Genomic DNA, 23,276 nt, shown 5'->3' with positions numbered 1-23,276 from the left:
GGACCCAGTGAATTATGGTAGTCACATATTTTTTAACATTCTCCTTCTCCAACTTCTTTTCCATAAATTAAAACTCTTCTAACATATCCTCTCTCTCACTTCCCCCCATCTCTTCCTCTCTGTTTATATATATGTGTGTGTGTGTGTGTGTGCATGAAGTATTGAAGGCCGATCTCAAGATGTTGAGTCGTAGGAAGGAGATGACAAAGGACTGAGATATTTAGCACTTTGTTGTACTCAAGAAGACCCACTTACCACAGCAGAATTGATATCCTAAAACTACTTTGATAATGCTAATGCTAATCTGAGAGGGGCTCTACCCCACCCCCATCCTCTCTGCCCCATCAGCCTTTTCACCCCATGTTTCATCCCTTAACATCCATCACTTTTTTTATCACTTGAGAACAGAATAGGTACATACTACATCCTGCCACTGGCTTTCTCAGTAACCTTTTTTCCCTGCCCAAAACAACTTCCATTTCTCATTATCTTCCTCTACCTAATAATCATCTCCTTTCTATGCCTTCTTGACAATGATAGATAATACTGATTAGAGTAGAACTGGCCATTAAAGCTAACTAAGAACTAATAAGATCAAAAACATGTCTGCTACTTCTGTTAATTTGTTTCAAAGACCAAAATCCAGTTAAGTCTCTGTTGCCTACTCTGTTGAAACATACCAATCAACTGATCTTCCAGCAGTTATTTCCCTTGTTTGCTGGGCTTTTGATTTTTAGATTTTAAGCACATTTTTGAGGAGATTTTATCTACTAATTGCTTTGATAATCTGGTTTTCAAGTCATTATATTACATATTTGAAACTCCTATAGTATTTACACATACATGGTAATCTGTAATCGTTTATTTATGGCCACTGTTAAGAACCAATTTATTAATAAATATAATAGATTTATAACAAAACAATAATAGATATAGGTCTTAATACTATGTTTTTTGTTTTATTTTCCAGAAACTTGGGTGATGATCAAATCTCTATCATACTATTTATTCTTCATTGTGTTTCTGACATATACAAATGGCTGTCCCACTTCCTGCAGCTGCTCTGGCACTGTGGTGGTGTGCCAGAGTGGGTCATTACAAAACACAGTTGCAAAAGTGCCGAAATCTACACAGCAGCTGACACTACAAGGCAGTAAGATGCGTGGTGATCTGAAGCAAAGCTTTTCTCATACTGAATCCTTCAGTCAACTCAGTAACTTAACTGTAACAAAGTATTACATTTCTCAACTTTCTGAGACAACATTCCAAGGCATGGTGAACTTACAGTATCTTTCGCTGACACACAATGATATCAGCAACATAGACAACAAAGCCTTTGAAGGACTCTTGAGCCTAATTCATTTAGATCTGTCTCACAACAGGATTGCAAATATTGACGAAATTTTTTACACCTTACAAAAACTAGAGTTTCTTGACTTGTCGTGGAACCGGTTTTATTCTCTCCCAAGTGGTATTTTTAAGTCTCAAGGTAGGCTGAAGACTTTGATCCTTGATGGGAATAACATGCAGAATATTTACAGCTACAGTTTTCAGTGGTTGCGCAGTTTGCTGCACTTATCACTTAGTAACTGTCAGTTGTTTTCAATAGCAACGGATCTGTTCACAATTACCCGTAATTTAATAAGCTTGGACTTGTCAAGTAACGGACTGACCAAACCTCTCATGCTGAATATCCTTCGCAGTCTTCCAAATTTGAGGACTCTTTCTTTGTACAATAATACCATTTATAAACTAGAAAAGAACCAGTTTTCTGGTATCAACCTTGATACTCTGAACTTGTCTCGGAATAATCTTCGACAGATCTTTGATGCGACTTTTAAATACTTCAACACTAAACATTTAGATTTATCACTGAACTCAATTGACCATTTAGACACTGGCTCTTTGCATCCAATGGCACCCCAGCTTGAATATTTAAGCTTAGCTGGAAATCCTCTCCAAAAACTTCCAGTTAATGCTTTTACAGAGTTATATCGGTTACGAGAACTGAATCTCTCTGACTGTTCAATAAACAGTTTGAACAAATTTGAAGGACCCAAAAGCCTTCAGAAATTAGATCTTTCTGCTAATAATCTCAAAAATATCCCAGAATCAACTTTGCGTATATTTTCCAATTTAAAATGGATAAAGGTTGAGAGGAACTCTTGGGTGTGTGACTGTCATATAAGAGGATTCCGTAACTGGTTACAGAATCCAACATATTCTCGAACGTTACAGTGCTCAAAGCTATCCCAATCTGATGGGTGTGATTTTCTTCAGTGTAAGATTCCATTAGGTCTGCATGAGCGCCGCATTAAACAGCTTAAAGATGAAGAGATTTCCAAGTGTGATGTTGAGTTGAAGAACAAACCAGATTCTAATACGGTATTAATCATTGCAATAAGTTGCAGTATTTTTGCAATTGTTGTTTTCATGGCTTTAATAATTCTGTGGAAGTGTGTTTGTAAAAAAAATGGCCCACATTGGCTGTGCAACCAATCTGCAGAAGATAGCAGTCATTTGGAAAAAGCTGAGAAACGAAGAGCATTTCAGGATCTCGATATTGGATCCTTGAATGAGTCAGACCGAAGTTTCAATGTTAGGAACTATTTTAACTCAATGGTTCAGAACCCATCCAGTTTATCCCAAGGAACTCCTCCTTACTCTCAGAAAGACAATTCCAACTTGGGCTCCCAGACCTCTCTTTACTCAGTGGTAAGCTATGCATACGGCAGAGAATCAGCCGTATAGACATTAACACTTCAGTACATTCTAAGAATTTTATTTTTCTACATCAATTTTCTAAACTGGACTTTATTACATAATTATGAATTACAGACAAAAAAAAAAAAAAAACTAAAAGAAATTTTTATCTCTCAGGTTGTTTTCGTTTTCTTTATTCTTTTTTTTTTTTTTTGTATATGAAGGTTTTTATATAACTTGGAGGTTTGGTATTTTGTAATCAATAAGGGAAAGGCTTTCAGCAACCTGTCCCAGTGGATAGTGAAATAATTTTTTTAGCAGCATGTCTTTAATGTTACTGGGTAATCATTTTCTTGGTCTGGGGAAGTAGTGTCATATGTAAGGAAGTGTTATTTACTGTATATCATTGTCACTATCATGTTGCAGAAAATTTCATCTTTGGTGCCATATTCTTGAAAATAATGTCTTTCAGTTATTTATTTAACTGCAGCAAGCAACTTGAAATGTAAGAACATCAATTAATTGAAAGGAAAAGTAAGTAATAAGCATGAGGACATACAACTATTATATGTAACAATTGCAGACACACACACACACACACGTGTGTGTTGGAAAGTGCAGCACATAACTCAGTAGTACATTCTATGATTATTAATTCAATGTCTACAAGAAGGGCATTCAACTGTAGAAGATCTGCCATGACAAATTCTGTCTGGCCCATTTGAGCATGGAAAAGTGGTCATTAAAATAATGCTGATGTCAGCTTACTCATGATGTGAGCCTTGGGCAAAAGAAAACATTAGAAGTAGACTATTACAAAATGAAGTTGCCAATTCCTGACCTGCATAGTATACATTACATAAAACTCTGTCTGAATCAATTTGCCTAACTATATTAGTACCTCAAGTAGAAACTGCTCATGACTAAAAACAGAAGGAATGCTGTGCAATTAATGAGAGGTTTTGTTAGCTCATAGTGTTGGCTATATGTCCAGTAGACTCAGAGAAGATGAATTGTTGGAAGACCTGATTCAATCTCACTTTGAATCAAGGTCCTTCCATCTATCCATCCATCTTCTCCACCTACTATTCCTGGAAGAGTCATGGGGGTAGAGTCCTCAGGCCTTGATAGTGTCCTATCAGAAGCAAGCAGCATTACACTTTCCTGCTAGATTCTCAAACATGACCAATGGAGACTGGATATTATCTGGTCAGCTTACTCATGGTCTACTCTTAGATTCTTTCAGTTAAGCCAACCAGTAGGAGACCTAACTTGTAATCTTTTCCTGTGGCATTCTGACCACATGTCCATAGTACCAGTGCTATGACCTTTCAATGTGGAAAAGTAGCAGCTCACTCTGGAGAAACTATCCAATCTCTGAGCTATGTATCCTGCCAAGTAACGTTATTCCAGAGATCCTGTGACAAGCTGGTGAAACTAACAGAAATATTGTTTTCAAATTTTGGCACACAAATACACACACACACACACACACACATATATATATATATATACACAATGGCTTCATTCAGTTTCCGTCTACCAAATCCACACAAGGCTTTGGTCAGCCTGAGGCTATAGTAGAAGACACTGGCCCAAGGTGCCATGCAGTGGAACTGAACCCAGAACCATGTGGTTGGTAAGCAAGGTTCTTACCACACAGCCACTCCTGCACACATATATGTGCTACCGTTTTAGGATGCCTTTTTTTAATAGTGAAACAAACAAAAATAGTCACTGGTAATAATTTCAAATTTTTTGGCACAAGGCCAGCAAGTTTAGGGAAGGAGGCAAGTTGATTACATTGATCCCCAGTGCTCAACTGTTCCTTATTTTATTGACCCTGAAAGGATGAAAAGGTAAAGTTAATCGCAGCAGAATTTGAACTCAGAACGTAAAGACAGACGAAATGCCACTTAGCGTCTTGCCAGGCACGCTAACAATTCTGCCAGCTCACTGTTTTAAAATAGTCACAAATAATCATCATCATCATCATCATCATCGTTTAACGTCCGCTTTCCATGCTAGCATGGGTTGGACGATTTGTAATATTAATATTAATATTAATTGTTAGATTGACCCATTGAGCTGTATTCAAGTCCATCATTCAGTGCATGTTTAATGGTACACTCAGACATATTAAACACTTATATGGCCGCAGCTCTGAGCTGAAACATTAAAAAAAAAAAAATAAAAAAAAAAACTTAACAAAAAATATATATATGTGTGTATGTAAAATATATACACAGCATTATTGATCCCAGGGTTGTTTACTGTTAACAAGAGAGTGGAGCAGATGAACAGGTGTTTTTTGTTTCCTTTCCTTTGATTCCAGTTTTTATTGGTTTCTGATAAATAGATCAGTACATTATAATTGCAGGTTATTGAGCTATATTTAGTATTATATACAACAGCGAGTAATATTAAGAGAACTTCAATGGCAGTGTTCTGGAGAAAAATGAGGAATATAGTCGGTTATTGATCAATTTGGTATGTTAGTAGGTGATAATGAGACATCACAGTGGGTGATATCAATAGAAATAAGGACATTAAAGAATGCTAAACAGATGAATATACATTGAACAATATGTAATATTGATGGATAATTTAGTCCAGCATGGATCACTATTTGAGTAGTGAATAGCAATTAGTAGTATCGTAGGAAACTGGCAAATGTTATAGACTGAGACAAGGATTTTGTCTGTCAATGAAACTATTTGAAGTCATATTTTCTGACAATTGGTCCTTAAAACATATATATATATATATATATATATATAATAGAAATAGTTGATATGGAGGAAAGAGTATATTGGAAACTTTATCACAAGAATCGTTTTGACACATCCTGCATGATCATTGTGATAAATAAAGTTTCCACTATACTCTATCTTCCGTATCCATTGTTTCTACTAAACTCAATGGGCGCCTGAGGAATTCCTGATGTAGATCCAGCAATGATTGTGCAATTACTGTGGACAGCACCAGGTAGCCATAAGCAGTGAATGTGCTCTGCTGGCATACTCCTAGGGAACATACCCAAAACACAGTTTAAATTTTAAATTTAAATCTAAACTTGAATTATAACTATATACATCCATTATATATATATCTGTAAAAATATGTGACACTTATTTGGTAGCCATGATAAAACTCTGAGTTTCGGATGCTGGGGTGGAAGCCCACGCCAACATCTCTTCAGTTATCCGTATCCGGCCATTGAAAATTCCTGTGAAAAATGAGCGTTAAACAAAATTGCTCTATTTATATAATATTGAGGTCTCTTTCTTTCTTTCGTTGTCCTTCCTATCAATATATATATATATATATATATATATATATATATATATATATATATATATATATATATATATTATTGCAGAAAAGGAGAAATAATTTACTAAGCTAATTTGATGAAGATGCCTGACAGAAATGAACATATTGGAAGGAAAACCAAAATACAAGTAGTAATCCTACAAAGAAAGGTAAGTTTGATGAAAAAATAAATAGAAATTTAAAGTTTGGTTCCATCAACTCTGTAACATCACTGTAACATTCAGTTTTGTTTACATAATTATTTTGGACCTTGCTATTTAGTTTTAATCTTTACATATTTGATATTGTTGCAGATGGATGCTGAGAGCTCCACAAAGAAGTGCTGATTTCAAAGTAAATAGAACCTGTGGAAGTGGGAGACCCAAGAAGACATGGAATAAAGTACTGAAGAACAACCTCAGGATACTGTACCCTTCAGGCAAGAGGACAAAGGACCAAGATGCCTGGTGCCTTGCTGTACTCAAGAAGACCTGTACTCCACAGCAGAAGTGTTAAAAAAAGACCAGCAGAACCTAGAACTGCAGATGGCTTCCACAGATGTTGCCTTAGGACCAAACTGAATTCCTCAGCATGAACCCACATCATGATAGTAGAAGTCAGGAAAAGGCCAGGCTGAGTAACCTGCAGGACACCATTGTTGTGAGACAGAGGAAGATGCTCAGCCATATGTTATACATACCAGAGACCAGAGAAAGCCTCTCTTGAGTGGAAAACAGAGAGAAGGTGAAGCAGACCTGGCAGATTTGGGCCTGACCTAGGGAAAGGTTCATGACAAAGCTTATAATTGTACTGGATAGGGACCATTTGTTGTCTGGTGCTCCACAAAGAATGGAAGGATCTAAGACTAAAGTCTTTTAGAATATCAAGATATTAATGGGACTTAACAAAGCAGGTATGTAAACACATTTAATAGTTTTTGTCTGTGTGAGACATTGCCAGGAGAATGTTGAAGAGTGATCTCAGTCAGCTCTGTTTGAACAGGCCCATGTGACAGGTGTGAGATATTCATTTGGTCGTTTTTTGTCTGAGCTTCATTTGGTCGTTTTTTGTCTGAGCTTCATTTGGTCAACTCTAGTTGTAAACATCTCATTTTGACTGTAAATGCTTCCTAACACTTTGGAGCTTCAAAATACGATCCTATTTTTAAAAATAAAGGAGAATTTGATTGATTAAAATTTGTTGTTTCATCGAGCTAATTATAAGTGCTTAAGTTCCTTTCCTTAACTTGCAGATTGTGTATATGCATGTATATAGGTAGATACATACAACACTCGTGCAAGGTAAAAAACCTTGCAAGGTAAATAACTCTTACAGTGCCCTGATCCGTTTCTTTATGATTTGCCCAAACATTTAGTCAGGAGTGACAGGTGACAGAATCTTATGTTATTCGATGGTTCATGTTCTGACATGACCTCTGCACTGTGTTTCTAGTGAAGAACATTAAACACTGGAACATCCCAGTCCACAGTGAATGTCATTTACAAATAATTACTGGCCTTTGTAATATTAACATAGCTATTTAGTGAACATAAGTTTTTCTTATGAAAATAATTTTGTAAATGTGATAATGCTCGTAACGTATTGTCCATTAGCAGCAGCTGTTTCGCCTCATATCAGACCTCATCTAAAACAGACCAATAATAATAATAATTTCTACTCTAGGCACAATGTCTGAAATTTTGGGGGAGGGGACTAGTTGATTACATCGACCCCAGTGTTCCATTGGTATTTAATTTATCTACCCCATAAGGATGAAAGGTAAAGTTGGTCTCAGCAGACTTTGAACTCAGAATGTAAAGACAGATGAAATGCCGCAAAGCATTTTGTCTAGCATGCTAATGATTCTGCCAGCTCGCTGCCTTAAAAATATTAACAATAACAGTAATAATCCATTTTACTATAAGCGCAAGGCCTGAAATTTGGGGCAGGGGGGGGGTAGTTGATTTCATTGATATCAGTGCTCAACTGGTGCGTATTTTATCAACCTTGAAAGCATGAAAGGTGAAGTCAACCCCAGCAGAATTTGAACTCAGAATATAAAGAGCCTGAAGAAATGCCACTAAGCATTTTGTCTCATGTGCTAAAGATTCTGCTAGCTTTCTGCCTTAATGGTTTCAAATTTTGGCACAAGGCCAGCAACTTTAGGGAGAGGTAATAAGTTGATTACATCATCTCCAGTGCCCAACTGGTACTTGCCTTGTCAACCCTGAAAAGATGAAAGGCAAAGTTGACCTCAGCAGAATTTGAACTCAGAATGTAAAGAGCCAAAACAAAAGCCACTAAGCATTCTTCCAGCTCACCACCTTAATAATAATAATAACAAGAGCATCCAGGGAGTGCAAACCTCCACCAAAGCAACACCAATGTCCTCTCAACGATTAGCCAGAGATGATTTTTAAAATGTGAATATCTGAAATAAACTTGACTGCTCTCACAAATGAGAATACTAAAAATGAACCCAACCTCTCTCAAAAATTAAGTAAAAAAACAGGAAAAATAATCCAGAATCTTTGTCCAGTACCAGATCTATCCCAAAATCTAATCAGTTTGTGCCAGTCACGAGGCCAAACATACCTGAAAGTTTCATCTAAATCTACCCAGTGGTTCTTGAGATATCTTGTCCACAGACAAACAAACACAACTGAAAACAATATCTCTGCCTTTGCAAAGGCAGAGGTACTAATCATTTCTGCTATAGGCACAAAGCTTGAACTTTGTAGGAGGCTAGTTGATGACATTGACCCTGAAAGGATGAAAGACAAAGTCTACCTTGGTGGAATTTGAACTCAAAGCATAAGGTCAGACAAAATGACGCTAAGCATTTTGCCCGGTGTACTAACAATTCTGCCAGTTTGCCGCCTTAATAATAATTATAATAATGATAATGAGCTTATTGTATACATTGCTCAGATGCATCACAACTGGTTGGAAAAGGGTAAAAAAGGGTTTAGAAAGCAGCAATAAATCAAAGAAAGACAGCAATGGTAGTTAAAAGTACATGCACAGTAGACATACCAAAATACAAAGACAGAAAAGTGAACTGTAAAAGAGCCGTGAAGAAGAAAAGGTGCATAGGCACATCAGAAATAGTGTTGGCAACTTTCAAGAAGCATGGAATTTTTGAAGGATGCTAACTACTAGTGTGGGTAGTTTATTCCATGGTTTGATAATTCTGAGCTTGAGAAAATATTTCTGAGAATCAGGTGTGCAGTTCTGTTCTTTTTATATATTTTATAAGCATGTTGATAAGTGATAGAGACATTGAATTAATAATCATAACCAAAGTTGTTAGATAATATATAGGTAAATACATACAACATTCATGCAGGTAAAAAAAGTTGCAAGGGAAATAACTCCTGCAGTGCCCTGATCCATTTCTTTATTATTTGTCCAAACATTTAGTTAGCAGTGACAGGTGACAGAATCTTATGTTATTCGATGGTTCATGTTCTGGCATGACCTCTGCACTGTGTTTCTAGTCAAGAAATACCAAAATACAAACACAGAAAAGTGAGCAGTAAAAGAGTCATGAAGAAGAAAAGGTGCATAGGCCTCATCAGAAATAGTGTTAGTAAGAACAGAGCTGCACACCGGATTCTCAGAAATATTTTTTGAAACTCAGAATTATCAAACCATGGAATAAACTACCGAAACAAGTAGTTAGCTGTCTAGACAATGCATCCTTCAAAAATTCCATGCTTCTTGAAAGTTACCAACACTATTTCTGTGTTTCTAGTCAAGATATATAAAGTTGTTGCTAGATAATCTTGTGAGCTCTAATGAAATCAGGCACAAAGCACCTTACAATGCTTCCAGCTATAGGCACAAGTCCTGAGATTTAATGGGAATGAGGCTAATCGATTACATCGACTCCAGGGTCGATGTACCCCAACTGGTACATCATTGACCTCAAAAGGATAAAAGGCAAAAATCAGCCTCAGCAGAATTTGAACTCAATGTAAAGACAAAATGCTTCTCTTTTATGCAAAAGAGAAGTAGGGTGTAATTTGAGACAGATTTGGTTACTACTACTAGCAAGTCTAACGGTTATGTAGTGGTCCCCACATTGGCTAATACAAACATAAAACAGTAAGGTGTGATTTGTATGTGAGTTGGCAGCTATTTTTAGCAGGTTGAGCTACCCCATAGAAGTTTCCTTTTTGGTTACTGGCACAAAGCCACTTCTCTCAATACTACTCCTCCCCCAGTTGTGGATTCTTTGTCTTTGTCTTGCATATTACTTGATGGCTTCACTGGTTCTGGTGCCATGTAAAAAGCACCCAGTACACTCTGTAAAGCCACGGAAGCCATACCAAAGCAGACAGAAGAGCTTAGCACAACCCCCCTGGCTACTCAGCTCCTGTCTAACTGTCCAACTTACGCCAGCATGGAAAATGAATGTTAAATAATGATGGTGATGATGATAAACAATAAAGTACGGTTTGAGGGAGATTTGACTGCTGTTTCTACCATTATTGCATGAATTCAGACAAAATCTTTTGCTTGCAAATGACTAAAGAGTGAAGTGATTGAAAGGGAAAAATGATCAGTTTTTTGTCAAACATTAAAAAGAAAAATCAAATACATTGCTGTTTGGCCATCAATATACATGTTATAGAAAACTTTCTTGTGATTTGGCAAATAACATAGATGTAGGCACAGGTGTGGTAAGAAACTTGCTTCCCAACCATGTGGTCTTGGGTTCAGTCCCTCTGCATAGCATAGCACCTTCGGTAAGTATCTTCCACTGTAAACCTGGGCTGACCAAAGCCTTATGAGTGGATTTGGTAGACAGAAACTGAAAGAAGCTTGTTATATATATAAATGAGTAACAGTAGAGGTACAGGTGTTACTCCATTAAGGCCATTTCTAACGACTCCTTTAATTGATTAATGAAAGCATTACATCATTGTAAAGAAACCATTTTCATTAACCAATTAAAGGAGTCATTAGAAGCAGCCATAATGGATTGGCACCTGTACGTCTATTGTTAATCATATTTTATTCACCTCTCTCGGAATCTGCCCTTCGTAAATATTATGGACCATATCTTATCTATAAAAGGCAGATTTTCTCTGTATGTGTGTATGTTTAAAATTCATACATTTACACAATTCCAAATTTCTTGGATGAAAGAATCGGAATTAATATTCTAAATACAATAAGTTAGGTCACAGCGTCATTTTTTCAGTCAAAATAACTCCCAATTACGAATAAAATCCATAAAACTACATACAAAATCACTTCTCCCCTCTAAAACAATCTACTTAACTCTTTCTACTCCTCTTACAAATCGTTTCAATTGCTACTTTCTCTTATGAACGTTTATGAACAATCCAAGAAAAAAGACAAAGAAATGAAGGAAAAAGAGTGAGAGTCAAATAAACAGACACACTACCAATCATACGTAAATACACACATATCTACACATATATATGTACCTATGGTTACCAATGAATTCATTCTAATTGGCGGGAATTATAAGTTATTTCTAACTCCGTCCTTCACCATAACAATAAAAAAAAAATAGCGACACATCTTTTTCAAATACGATCGACAAACATTTATTCCCGACAAACTGAGTTTTTTTTTTAATCTTTTCGTAAATCTTGAGATTAACACCTGCATGATTACCAACCTAACCCTAACCCTGACCCTAAAACCCCAACCCTAACACTGTAGTGAAAATCGTGTGGGTGTTAATCTGAAAATTTACCAATCTTTTTTGAAAAACACATTTACTTACTACCATTTCTTTATTTAGTGTGTGTGTCATATGAAGAGAGGAGAAGAGGGGAGTCAGATGAAGAGGGGAAGGGAGTTGAGCCTATGTGGCACAAAGAAGCGAAGAGAGAAGATTAATTCTATATATCTATATATGTGGTTGTGCTTGTGTATTTGTCCCCCACCACTATTTGACAATTGGTGTTGGTTTGTTTACATGTCTGTAACTTAGTAGGTCGGCAAAAATAGACTGATAGAATAAGCAGCAGATTTAAAAATAAGTGCTGGGTCAATTTGTTTGACTAAACCCCTTCAATGTGGTGCCCCAGCATGGCCACATTCCAAAGCCTGAAACAAGTAAATGATAAAAGATATGATTTTGTGGATGGTCATTTTGTAGTTTCTAAATAAAAGAGCAGACACACAGAGGCAACTATCTCTCTCTCTCTCTATATATATATTTACATATATTACACGTTTAATACATATTGTAGCCAGTACATGCATAAATATTCATCATAGATAAATACACTGTGTTATTTACACAATATAGACATTTGTAATACATGTAACACACACACCAGTAGAAGAATGTGTATGAATGAGGTAAGCACAAATGTTGGTAACTCATGACCTTCTACAAAGATTCTTCAGTATTTTTTCTCTCATACATTTTGATTAAATTATTCCAAAGTTAAAACTATGTAGGTCACACTCTATAAATACCTGATAAACCACTCCTTAAACAAAAAAACCTTTTGTTGTTTGTTCAGTAATAAAACAGCTTCTATCTTCTGTGTAAATGGAAAGTTGGGGTGATACAGTAGAGTAGGTGGTAGGTTCATGACAACACAGTTTCATTTGCAGATTTAGACTGCATCACTTACCTTGTTAATGCCTATGGTAAAGATATGATGAATAAACCAACTTCCGGTTTTCCCATTCCCACGCCTAACAAAATGATTTCTAATTTAGGCACAAGGCCAACAAATTTGAAAGGTGGATATTAGTCAATACCATCGACCCCAGTACTGATGAACTGGAAGGAAAGGGCTGTGATGTCAACAAGGAGCTCCACCGGAACAGGAAGGGGGAGAGAGGAAGTGAGGGAAGCAAGACCAGGATTGCCCTCTTTCAGCCTGGGGCAGTCATGGTGAACGGATGTGAGTGGAGTGAGCTAGCAGGGATTGGTAGTAGCAGTTGCTAACACTAGGTGAGACAGGTAGGGCATGTGTTTGGACTTAACACAGCTGGACAGCCAACAACGAGAGGTAGGTGAACCATATTTTATTCCCCGCATTACAGTTCCATGCCAATATCTTGGTTCTGGTGGGTTTTTACATTCAATATGTTCCCAAGATTTTGTGCTAAGTTCAAGACAATAAGATTCATGTAAATTGTACCTTCTGTACCACCACAGACGTATATGTAATTGTCAGTTGGCAGCATGCCTTCGGGGGCTTGACCTACACTTCACCCCCTCCCCAAGCTGCACAAAGGCAGACCCTCTCTCTCTTCCGCAGGGTAGCTATGAACAACATGCAGCTACATCAAGAGATGAGCAAACAGGGCAAACTGGGGAGACAAAGTGGGAGAGGGGATGGTGGCAATGATGCAGGAGATCCCAGAGAGGGCAAGAGCAGAAGATGGCAGATTTCGACATGGAGTGAAGTGAGGAGGTGATTTTTAAGATCAGGTGGGGATGAGATGAACTGGAAGGAAAGGGCTGTGATGTCAACACTCAAGGGGCTCTGCTGGAACAGGAAGTGGGAGAGAGGAAGTGAGGGAAGCAAGACCAGGGTCATCCTCTTTCAGCCTAGGGCAGTCGTGGTGAACGGATGCAAGTAGAGCAAGCTAGCAGGGATTGGTAGTAGCAGCTGCTAACATTAAGTGAGTTGGGTAGGACACGTGTTTGGACTTAACACAGCTGAACAGCCAATGAGAAGTGGATGAACTGTATTTTATTCCCTGCATTACAGTTCCCCCCGTACCACAAGTAGTAGACTGGTACTTTATTTTATCGACCCCAGAAGGATGAAGAGCAAAACTGATCCTAGCAGGGTTTGAATTCACAATGTATAGCTAGGACAAATACTGCAAAGCATTGGACAAACCACATCTCTAAAGTTGTCAAGAAGACTGAGGGTGTCTTAGCATCACTCAGAGAGACCTTTGTCAGCTGCTCTCCAGTTATATATTTAAAGTTGTATATGGCCATGCTACGTCCACACTGAGTGTGCATCACCACTCTGGAACTGCTATCTTGCTCAGCATATCAATTTCCAAGAAATAGTTCAGAAACGTACAACCAGACCAATACCCACTGTCAGGCAACTACCATACTCTGAACATCTTGCTTCCTTGGTCATGGACACACTAAAGCTCCAGTCTCTGGCAACTGACTTGGTAGACACCCACAAGATTATCCACTATTTTTCCAACAACTTTCAGCATCTTTTTGAATTCCAACCCATGCCAGCATGGAAAACAGACGTTAAATGATGATGATGATGATGATGATGATGATGATGATGATAACACTCATGGACATGCTTACAAAATCAATAAAACAACACAGCATCCATGACTTTCAGAAACATTTTTTCACACTCAGAATTGTTGAAGCATGGCATAAACTACCTGCATCAGTGGTTAGCTGTTGAGACTCTACAGCCTTTGAAACTTCCATGCTTCTTGAAATTTACCAATAGTACACTTGAACCCCCACCACTCTGTGTTTTTTTAAAGAATTATTCATGGTTCAGTTCCTTTGTATATCCTATGTACTGTTCATGCAGTTTTGGTTACTTTTTCTGATGAGTTGCAGTGTATCTAAGCACTATTATTTTTTTATAACATTTTATCAATTCTATCAGCTCATCATTGCTATCCCTAACAAAATAAAACACTTTTGTGCCAGGTGAATAAGAAACCTTATTCTGCAAGAGTGTGGGGGGGGGGGGGTGCATGCACACACATGTGTGTGCATGTTATTGTGGATTGTTCATTGAAATATGGTTGTAGTCACATGGAATCCTTTCCCTCAACTGAATAGCCAGTTTGTTTCATCAAACTAGTAACCATTCTAAAAAGTTTCGATCATGTGCAAGCATCCACAAAAATTTAGCGTAATATCTAATAGCATCCTGAAAAATGTATTAGTTTCATTTCTTTCATTATTCATAAATTGTGTCTCACATAATTTACAACCTTTGTTCTTGTATCAGCTGTCAAAATCATCACCACCACCACCACCATCTTCTTTTAATTCCCATCCTTATGAAATAAGTTTGAAATATCATTCAAAGCTTGAGGGACTGATTCAGCATTTTGTTTGCTATCAATATACAAATCACTGCGTAGGGCGGTGAGATGACAGAATTGTTAGCAGTGGGTGAAATGCTTAGCAGCATTTCGTTCATCTTTATGTTCTGAGTTCAAATTCTTTCAGGGTTGATAAAGTATCAGTTAAGCACTGGGATCAATTTAATCGACTAGTCCTCTCTCTCAAAATCGCTGCTTTTGTGCCAAAATTTGAAACAAATATATATGTTATTGTTTAGTTGATTTACACGCATTTGTATACCCTGTTCACCTTTAAGAATTACAGCTGTATTATTTCCTGCTTGAGATGATCATTTCTCTTGTGATATCAAATAGAGCAGCAGTTTCATTTGGCACTGCCATTGTTGTTCATCATTTCTTCTGCAATTATGCCAGCAAGAGCTGCAATTTCATATGATATAGTTATTGGTGATTACATTCTGTAAACCAAACAATCAAAGCAGATGAACTAAGAAATTTTCCTGAATAAAGGATTGTTCAATAAAAATTTATGGCTTAAATATACATTAATAGAATTGTTACTTAAAGGCGGCGAGCTGGCAGAAACGATAGCATGCCGGGCGAAATGCTTAGCGGTATTTCGTTAGCCGTTACGTTCTGAGTTCAAATTCCGCCGAGGTCGACTTTGCCTTTCATCCTTTCGGGGTCGATTAAATAAGTACCAGTTATATACTGGGGCCCATATAATCGACTTAATCCGTTTGTATGTCCTTGTTTGTCCCCTCTGTGTGTAGCCCTTTGTGGGCAGTAAAGAAATAAGAATTGTTACTTAATGAGTATGCTTTTGAACCCCTTTCACACTTGTAACAATTCTTTCAGCAATTCCAATGATTTTGGATGGTATAGAAGTGTTTTTAAGATTTATATAAAAGTGGCTGTGTGGTAAATAGCTTGCTTACCAACCACATGGTTCTGGGTTCAGTCACACTGCGTGGCACCTTGGGCAAGTGTCTTCTACTATAGCCTCGGGCTGACCAAAGCCTTGTAGGTGGATTTGGTAGACGGAAACTGAAAGAAGCCCATCGTATATATGTATATATATATGTGTGTGTGTGTGTGTATATGTTTGTGTGTCTGTGTTTGTCCCCCCAACATCGCTTGACAACCGATGCTGGTGTGTTTACGTCCCCGTAACTTAGCGGTTTGGCAAAAGAGACCGATAGAATAAGTACTAGGCTTACAAAGAATAAGTCCTGGGGTCAATCTGTTTGAGTAAAGGCGGTGCTCCATCATGGCAACAGTCAAATGACTGAAACAAGTAAAAGAGTAAAAGAGTAATCTTATCAAATCATATACACAAATCATTATTACAACTTTCATGAATATCATCAGACCGATGTACCTATTATTTCTGCAAAACATAGGTCTAGCATATTTTCATTGAATCTGCTGGAACATATTAAAAATAAATATGCAAATCATCATTTCAAACTTAACAGTACACAGTAATCATCTCATCATTATCACCACCATCACTGTCATCATCATTTAACATCCATTTTCCATGCTGGCATGGGTTAGATGGTTTGACAGGAGCTGACAAACCAGAGAACTGCAACAGGCTCTAGTTGTCTGTTTTGATGTGTTTTCTACAGCTGGATTCCCTTCCTAACAACAACTACTTTACAGAGAGTACTGGGTGCTTTTTATGTGGCACCAGCACAGATGCTTTTTATGTGGTGCCAGCACAGGTGGTTTTTATGTTGCACCAGCAGTTGCTGAAAAGAAAAATGGAAGAGATGGTCATACATATATTACAGAGAATAAAGTAAATCTCAAATGCAGGATAGCTGTGAATACAGCTTAGAAGATCAGGTAAATACCCTTAGAAGATGGAAAAAAGTGGCCAGAAAGCCACTACACAGAATTGAACTCTGTACCTCTCAAATTCCAGCTGAGCACTCTGTACCATTAAGTGATCCCAAATAATGAATACCATCTTTTATAATGTTAAATGATAACTTTCGAAATGTGAGAACACTTTTTATAAACAAACTTAAACGCACCAAGTAAGTTGGTATTTTACAGGAAATAAAGTAAATCTTGAATGCAGAACAACTGTGAAAACAGCTTAAAAGATAGAGTAAATACCCCTACAAGACAGAAGAAAGTGGTTAGCAAGCCACTACATAGAACTGAACTCTGTACCCTTCTCTCTGTGTTGTACTGCATGCGTACAATCTGCCAGGCTCTTGTTTTCAGTGCATTCTTTGATATTGTCAATCCACAAACAACTTTGATAGTCTCCTTTACAAAATGAACACCCCATATTATACACACACATGTGTGTGTGTGTGTGTGTGTGTGTGTGTGTGTGTGTGTGTGTGTGTGTGTGTGTGTGTGTGTGTGTGTGTGTGTGTGTGTGTGTGTGTGTGTGTATATATCATCATCATCGTTTAACATCCATTTTCCATGCTGGCATGGGTTGAATGGTTTGACTGGGGACTGACAAGCCAGAAGGCCGCACCAGGTTCCAATCTGATCTGGCAATGTTTCTACAGCTAGCATGGAGAAGGGAGGCTGGCTGACACAGCTTGGCACAAGTGATGTTGCAACTCATTTCTACAGCTGAGTGAACTGGAGCAGCATGAAATAAAGTGTTTTGCTCAAGAACACAACACACAGCTCAGTCCAGGAATTGAACTCACTACCTCATGATTGTGAGCTCAACACTCTAGCCACTGAGTCATGTGCCTTGAATACTGTAAAGTAGGTGTAAATATGGCCATCATACTTACTTCAGAATCTTTAGTTTTTATTGTAGTTGCAAAAAATTGCTACCAAGTCTGTGATATCTGGGGCATAGACTGAAAGTTCATTGTTATTAACCAGCAATATTCTTGCCATGTCATGCAGTGTTTGTCCAAATATATTCATAGTCACTCATGATCCTTTCTCTCAAAGATGCTTTTTCAAACTGAATAACGAAGCTGTTTTAACAAACTAGTATCCATCTAGAATTGTTTCTATCATACAGAAAATAATACATGCAATAATGTTAGTACAGCAATGACAATACATTTAGAATATCAGCCTCATTTTGATTCCGAAATGGAACAGCTTCACCTCATTCTCAAAGCCATCATTCTGTCAGATTAAGTTGGAAGAATTGTTAGCATGGCAAAAAAAAAAAAAAAAAATTGCTTGGCAGCATTTCTTCTGGCTTTATATTCACAGTTCAAATTCTGCCGAGGTAGACTTTACCTTTTATCCTTATAGGATTGATAAAATAAATACTAGTTGAGCACTGGGGCTGATGTAACTGACTAGCCCCACCACAAATTTCAGGCCTTGTGCCTAAAAGAAAAGATACAAACAGCATAATACATGTACAATAAACATATATGTAGATACCTATGATAAATATTAAAAAATTAGTAGACATTTAAAAAAAAGCTGTGTATAGGGCATAGATACAAACAACATAGGAAGTGAACCCATATACACACCTAACAAACGCAGATACAGTAACTTCAGAGATGGCTGCAACCATATCAACAACACGACTAACAACAATGGCAACAACAGCAACAATATCAACAACATAACTAACAACAATGACAACAACAACAACATCTACCATGATGGCAGCAGTATGGGTAAACGCACAAATGCAGTGAATTACAAGAATGGTACATAAAGTCGGGTTCAAGGGCAGCAGCAGCAATGGGGTAGGGGACAGGGTTGAGGGGAGGGTCATAGTGCTACTTTGACACCAACAGCTGGTACCTTGGGTGTTTTAAGAGGAGTTCACACTCTTGTAATCATTCAGGCCAGGTTTTCAATTTGAGGATACCTTCCTCACTCTTATCAGACTCAGAGGCCCCATAGAGAGCCATTAGTACCGCTTTCCCTCCTGATAACCTAAACAAATATTTACATCATTCTCTTCTACTTTGAGATTCTGCACTTTTTGTATGAATCCTTTGCAACCAATTCTCACTTTCTTTTGCATGCTGTTGCTTTGCCTTCAGTTATTTAAGCAAAAGCCTTTAAATGCCTATCACAAGACAAACCCTCAAAGCCTATGACCTCTGTCTACTTCTTATCTCTTGAAGAAGCAAGTTTCTGTCATAGTGACCCAGTGAAGTTCGATTATGTCAGCATATTCTTTCTTCTCTACATCAATGACCTACTTGCTTATTCATAAGCACTCCCACTACTATGTACATAGTACAAGTCAGTACTCTTATGAACTGCACACACACACACACACAAGCAAGCAACCTAATTGACTAATATCAAATGTCTACAGAACAGAGACTGTGAAAACTTTCTTCATGACAGCATAATTTCTTTTAACATCATAAAGACACAACCATTACACTTACCAAGGGAACTAGATGTGTTCTTCAACCTTTCTAGTCATGAATAACACACAACTAAAACACCCTCAAATCATTCAAATTCTAGATAAGCCCCATTATTTCCTGATTAACTCAATGACTATTTCACATATATAATCTTGGCAAAAATGCATCTCAAAAACTCTTTTCATGTTAATCAAAGAAAAAAAATAGGGAATTTTAAAATTAGTCATAGGAAGAATAGCAGTATCTTTTGCAGGCTTTCCCAGACTGAGGAGTTTGAGACAGTTGATGTATAATTTGGATATCTATAGATTAATATTTGCAAGCAAAACATGGATAGAGAGAAGTTCTGAAGAAGGACTTATGGAAATGTTTATTGCAAGGTTTGGGATGTACAACACAGTTGTGATGAGGATATAGGAAAGGGGTTAGATCTCCATGTGAGGCAAGGAAATGTAGTAAGCTGGTTTAGAGGAGCAGAGGTTGGTGTAGTAGTGATAGAAAAGACAAAGAGAAGAAGCTGTGTTTGTAAGCTAGAGTTGCAGTGTGATGGTGCTTAAATTATTGTAAACCATTTGGATGGCATTCTTTGGGATGTAGTCTGGGATGTATATATACATGTATTTAGTAGCAGCAGTCTCTAATATACAAAAGCAGTACTCCAATGTGACTCTTCGATGTCAGCAACTGGGGAGCTGACTGCTGACCGGAACCGTGAACTGACCGGAACGGCGAGCTGACTGGAAGAGGAAGAAGGGCTGAGGGAGCCTCGATCAGGATTTCGTGCCCTTTTCAAACGGGGTTGTTGTGAGGAGAGGATGTGCCAAGCAATCGTCTAGGTGTTGCGAGAAGCAGCTGCTATTTCTAGTGTTCTTCGGGTCGGGCCAGCCGCAAAGATCGGATACTGCAGGACAGACTCATGCAAAGGAAGGAAACCGAGGTAAGCTGATTACTTCTACTCGCACGCATACACCACAGTTCAGAAACTGATCAAGGTTGATGTTTATTCTGACTGTAATGAGAAAGCCAAAGCCTTAGGATGCATTCCTTGTGTTGCAATTTTTGCATAGGAGAATGTTTTGTTAGAAATGTTAGCAAGTAGAGTGTCAATGTACTGAAGGAAGACAACTGAATTTTGGGATACAGAAGAGCCAAAATAGTGTGAGTTGGAGAGTACTTTGTTGTATATGCTGCAGTGATGTGGTCTAACAGGAAGCTTCTGATATGAAAACAAAAAGTGAGATGGGTGTAGGCTGAGTTTATGACAAGAATTCTAAATAACAAAAAAAAAAGAAAAGAAAAAAGAGAATTTATTTAACAACTTTCCACAAATTCACTGTAATGACAAATTTGTTGTCTTGTTGAAGAAGACAGATTTATTTGTGTTTAAATAACCTTGATAACAGTTTTTCTCCACCTTTATTTGCTTTCTATAATTTCCATTATGAAGTGAAGATATAAGGATATTTTATCTAGTTTTTAAACAGTAAAATTTCATTAATAAAGATAACAATGTAAATCACAAAGTACTTTAAAGGTTATTGAAAACTTAAAAAAAAATTCTATTTTATTTTTTTCTAAGCTGGGACTAATCCTTTTGTTAACATATTTCTATTGAAATAAACTTCATACATGGACTTTGTTTCAAGTAATTTTGAAGATAATGAAGAATTTAGTAAAATAACTTTTTTTTTTATCAAGCAAGTGTTAGAAAAAAAATTAACATGAAATTTTGATGGAAGGTTTTAATTTAGATCATTTTAAAACATAAAGACCCAGGGGCAGTCATAGGTAGTTTGGTATCAAAGGGTGAATATATAAAGAGGAGTTAATTAACTAAATAGTCAAATACTGAACAAAATGCTTTTTGTTTATGTTATGGGTTTAAACCCATTGAAGTCAATAAGTACTAGGGTGATTTTATTCTTGCCCCAAATTTTATAGCCTTGTAAATATGTTAGGAATCCTTATTTGGTAATAGAGAACTTTAAGAAATTGCATTGTTAATATATATCATGTTTATGATAATTATATGTAAGTCAGCAATAGTAAGTATATGGTAATCTTCAGATGCGACTCACTGTTATCCAAGCAGCACATCACAAAACTGATTGTTATACTGAATTTGTAGTCAATTGTTAGCATTCTCCAATTGTATGCATGCAAAAATGTATGTAACACAACATTAGCATAATAATGACATAACCAACCAGTTAGACAGATACATTGTGCAGACATTGACTGGGTATATTTACATATTAATAATCATAGCATGCCTAAAAAACGAACACGACAACCTCCCTCTTCTTTTCAGGCACTGAATAACATCTCTCCTCCCCAAGCCTCACCCCACATTCCTTTCCCAGTTTTCAGAGTTGTCAGTCAATGTAGGTCTAGTGAAATTGTAGAGATGCTTGAAAAGAGACGTGTCGATGTATGCTGCATACAAGAGGTAAGATGGAGAGGAGCTTCAGCTAGGGTTCTCACAGGCAAGGAACATAGGTACAAAATCTTCTGGCAAAGTAACATGGATGGATTGGGGGTGTAGGCATACTCCTTGCGGAGAAATGAGTAGATAAAGTCATAGAGATTGTCAGGGTATACGATAGAGTGCTTAAGCTCAGGCTAGTCCTGCAGAACAGCAACAGCTACAATTATCTCTGCCTACGCCCCACAAGCGGGCCTACCAAATGATCGGAAGAACCATTTTTATGATACTGTTCTACAGGCTACCTCAAAGACGGAGGTTGTAAGCTCATCTAAAAACATCAAATTGTTTTGAAAAAATTGATTAGAACAGCCAAATATCAATTCTCAGCATGGAAGATTTTGCTAATAGATTCTGTCCCAATCTTTCAACTCACCATGACAATCACATAAGCTCCACTTTAAATCTTTCTCCAATTTCTCTATCATGTGTATGACTAACATCTGCAACAAGCCTTTCATTTTGAGACTTTATTCCTGCTGCTACAATTTCAAAAGCATCAACAGTAAGATTTGTTTCACACTCACAGTAAAGGATGTTGCCAAAACAGAGTATTGAGATAAAAAGTTCTTTAATTTTCTTAATCCTTTAGCATTTAAACTGGCCAAAATATTATACCTGTTTTATGTTCAAACCAGACAGATCTGGACTCTTACACCTACCCTATAATGTAAATCTAAAAATAAACAATCACATCATCTCAAAATGTCACAACTTTGAGATAATGCATGATTAATACAGAACAATTGAAAAACTAAGCATTATATTGGACAGAATAATCTGAATGCTAAAGGGTTAAGCCTATTCTTGATGCATCAAGACATTCCTTTCCACTAAAAGAACTGCACGATGCCTGCAAGTTTTGGTATAAACTGGAGATAATAGTTTATCAACATCAAACATTCCTTAATTTCTTCTTTTGATTTAGCAACATTAATCCATTGGATCTTGTCTGTTAGAATATATGACTGTTCATCCAACCTTAGAAATAATCATTACTAGGAAATATATGGGGGGATGTATGATCAATGCATTTATTTGGGTTAATTCAAATAAAGGCATTAATCCTTTTAATGGGTTAATCCATATAATTGCATTGACTCCTTTAAGTCTCGCAATAACTGCATTTACTTGATTCTTCAATTTATTTTGGGTTGCTTTAGCAATGGATATAAAATCCTAATAAATATGTCAATAATTTTCTTCAATATAGACCAGTATGTCTCAAAGTGAGGTGCACAAACTACTGATAGGGTGTGGCAAAATGTTGGTGGGTTGAGCATGACTTGAGAATGAAGCGTAAGTAACAAGCAAGGAAAATTTGTAATGAACTTTTAACTGAAACTTCTTTTGTATATATGAATATGTCA

At 37.1% G+C, this 23,276-nt stretch overlaps 3 protein-coding genes and 1 long non-coding RNA gene across 13 annotated transcripts in view; 3 read left to right on the top strand and 1 right to left on the bottom strand.

Moving 5' to 3' along the window:
* LOC106881098 (uncharacterized) overlaps positions 1–2,879 on the top strand; it is a 51,992-nt gene extending 49,113 nt beyond the window's left edge. For all 3 annotated transcript variants that reach the window (XM_089352090.1, XM_014931325.3, XM_089352089.1), the window contains one exon: positions 971–2,879. In XM_089352090.1, coding sequence (XP_089208216.1) covers positions 982–2,751 — 1,770 coding nt within the window. In that variant the 5' untranslated portion in view covers positions 971–981 and the 3' untranslated portion in view covers positions 2,752–2,879. The remainder of the gene's footprint in view (positions 1–970) is intronic.
* Positions 1–23,276, bottom strand: part of LOC106881096 (anoctamin-10) — a 191,356-nt gene that overhangs the window by 126,164 nt on the left and 41,916 nt on the right. Inside the window, exon 1 of one of the 8 annotated variants that reach the window (XM_089352087.1) lies at positions 12,651–12,849. The exons of the other annotated variants lie outside the window; for them this stretch is intronic. The gene's annotated coding sequence lies outside the window, so the exon portion shown is untranslated. Of the gene's footprint in view, positions 1–12,650; positions 12,850–23,276 lie in introns of those variants that run through there. 8 annotated transcript variants of the gene reach the window in all.
* On the top strand, positions 3,132–7,214 carry LOC128247822 (uncharacterized). The gene is made up of 3 exons (XR_016241859.1): positions 3,132–3,237; positions 6,086–6,188; positions 6,333–7,214. It is a non-coding gene; the product is annotated as an uncharacterized LOC128247822 (long non-coding RNA).
* LOC128247821 (uncharacterized) overlaps positions 12,904–23,276 on the top strand; it is an 81,547-nt gene continuing 71,174 nt past the window's right edge. The window contains exon 1 of the mRNA XM_052967898.2: positions 12,904–13,034. The gene's annotated coding sequence lies outside the window, so the exon portion shown is untranslated. The remainder of the gene's footprint in view (positions 13,035–23,276) is intronic.

This window comes from Octopus bimaculoides, chromosome 5 (genome assembly GCF_046866305.1).
Source record: "Octopus bimaculoides isolate indiv1 chromosome 5, ASM4686630v1, whole genome shotgun sequence".
NCBI lineage: Eukaryota > Metazoa > Mollusca > Cephalopoda > Octopoda > Octopodidae > Octopus > Octopus bimaculoides.
The sequence above is the reverse complement of the archived record's forward strand: the minus strand, read 5'-3'. Positions and strand labels throughout refer to the sequence as shown.